This window comes from Tupaia chinensis, unplaced genomic scaffold (genome assembly GCF_000334495.1).
Source record: "Tupaia chinensis unplaced genomic scaffold, TupChi_1.0 Scaffold144336_1, whole genome shotgun sequence".
In the NCBI taxonomy this organism is placed as follows: Eukaryota; Metazoa; Chordata; class Mammalia; order Scandentia; family Tupaiidae; genus Tupaia; species Tupaia belangeri.
This window is the reverse complement of record NW_006204194.1, coordinates 170,969-171,711: the sequence shown is the minus strand read 5'-3', so window position 1 is coordinate 171,711 and position 743 is coordinate 170,969. Positions and strand designations below refer to the sequence as shown.

At 63.5% G+C, this 743-nt stretch overlaps 1 protein-coding gene across 1 annotated transcript in view; it reads left to right on the top strand.

Annotated features, from left to right (window-relative positions):
* The window catches only part of ZNF446 (zinc finger protein 446), a 4,541-nt gene that overhangs the window by 2,775 nt on the left and 1,023 nt on the right, over positions 1-743 (top strand). The window contains exon 4 of the mRNA XM_027767630.1: positions 553-738. Coding sequence (XP_027623431.1) covers positions 553-738 — 186 coding nt within the window. The remainder of the gene's footprint in view (positions 1-552; positions 739-743) is intronic.

The window sequence follows — 743 nt, the reverse complement described above, 5'->3', positions numbered from 1 at the left end:
CCTCGCGCGCGTGCGCCGCATGAGTTTTAGGCCACCGGGTCCAGGACGCGAACCGCAGTCGACTACATGGGAGTCCAGCCACATAGCCATTACCCTAACTGCCGGTCGGACCCAGAGCAGCACCAGCGGGCAGCTGCATCCACACCGAGCTTCCTCCCTTCCTCCCTACTGTCCTGAGGAGCCTGGCATCTCCTTGCCTGGGTCCTGTCCTCCACCCAGAGCGCTCTGGGCCTCTAGGGTGTTGCCTTGTGAACCAGATGCTTGGTGGGGGCTGGTGTCCTGTAGCACATCCCTAAGCTCAGAGGAAGGGCAGCCACTTGCTGTCACTCCCAGGCCTCCCTCGGGGTCAAAACCGAGGGCTAAAGGCAGGGTAGGCAACTGAGGGGGTCTTGTGGCAGTGGTGGGGTCTAAAGGACAAACACCCATCTGGGCACCCTCCTCAGCTCGCGTGGCAGATGAGGTCTAGTAACCTGTGCTCCCCCAGGTGGAGAGTGAGGAGGACCCTTGTCTGTGCGGGCGGGGGCAGGGACCATGGTGATGGCATTTCTGCAGGAGCAGTGGGGGCTCCTGGATCCCTCGCAGAAGGAGCTGTACTGGAACGCCATGCTGGAGAAGTACGGCACTGTGGTCTCCCTGGGTGAGGACGGTCTGCCCCCGGAGGTTGGGCTCCTACCGCGCCAGCTTGCCCCCTGTCCAGCCGCTCTCCCTCCTTCCTTCCGGAGGGGCTCCTTGTCACCGGCTGG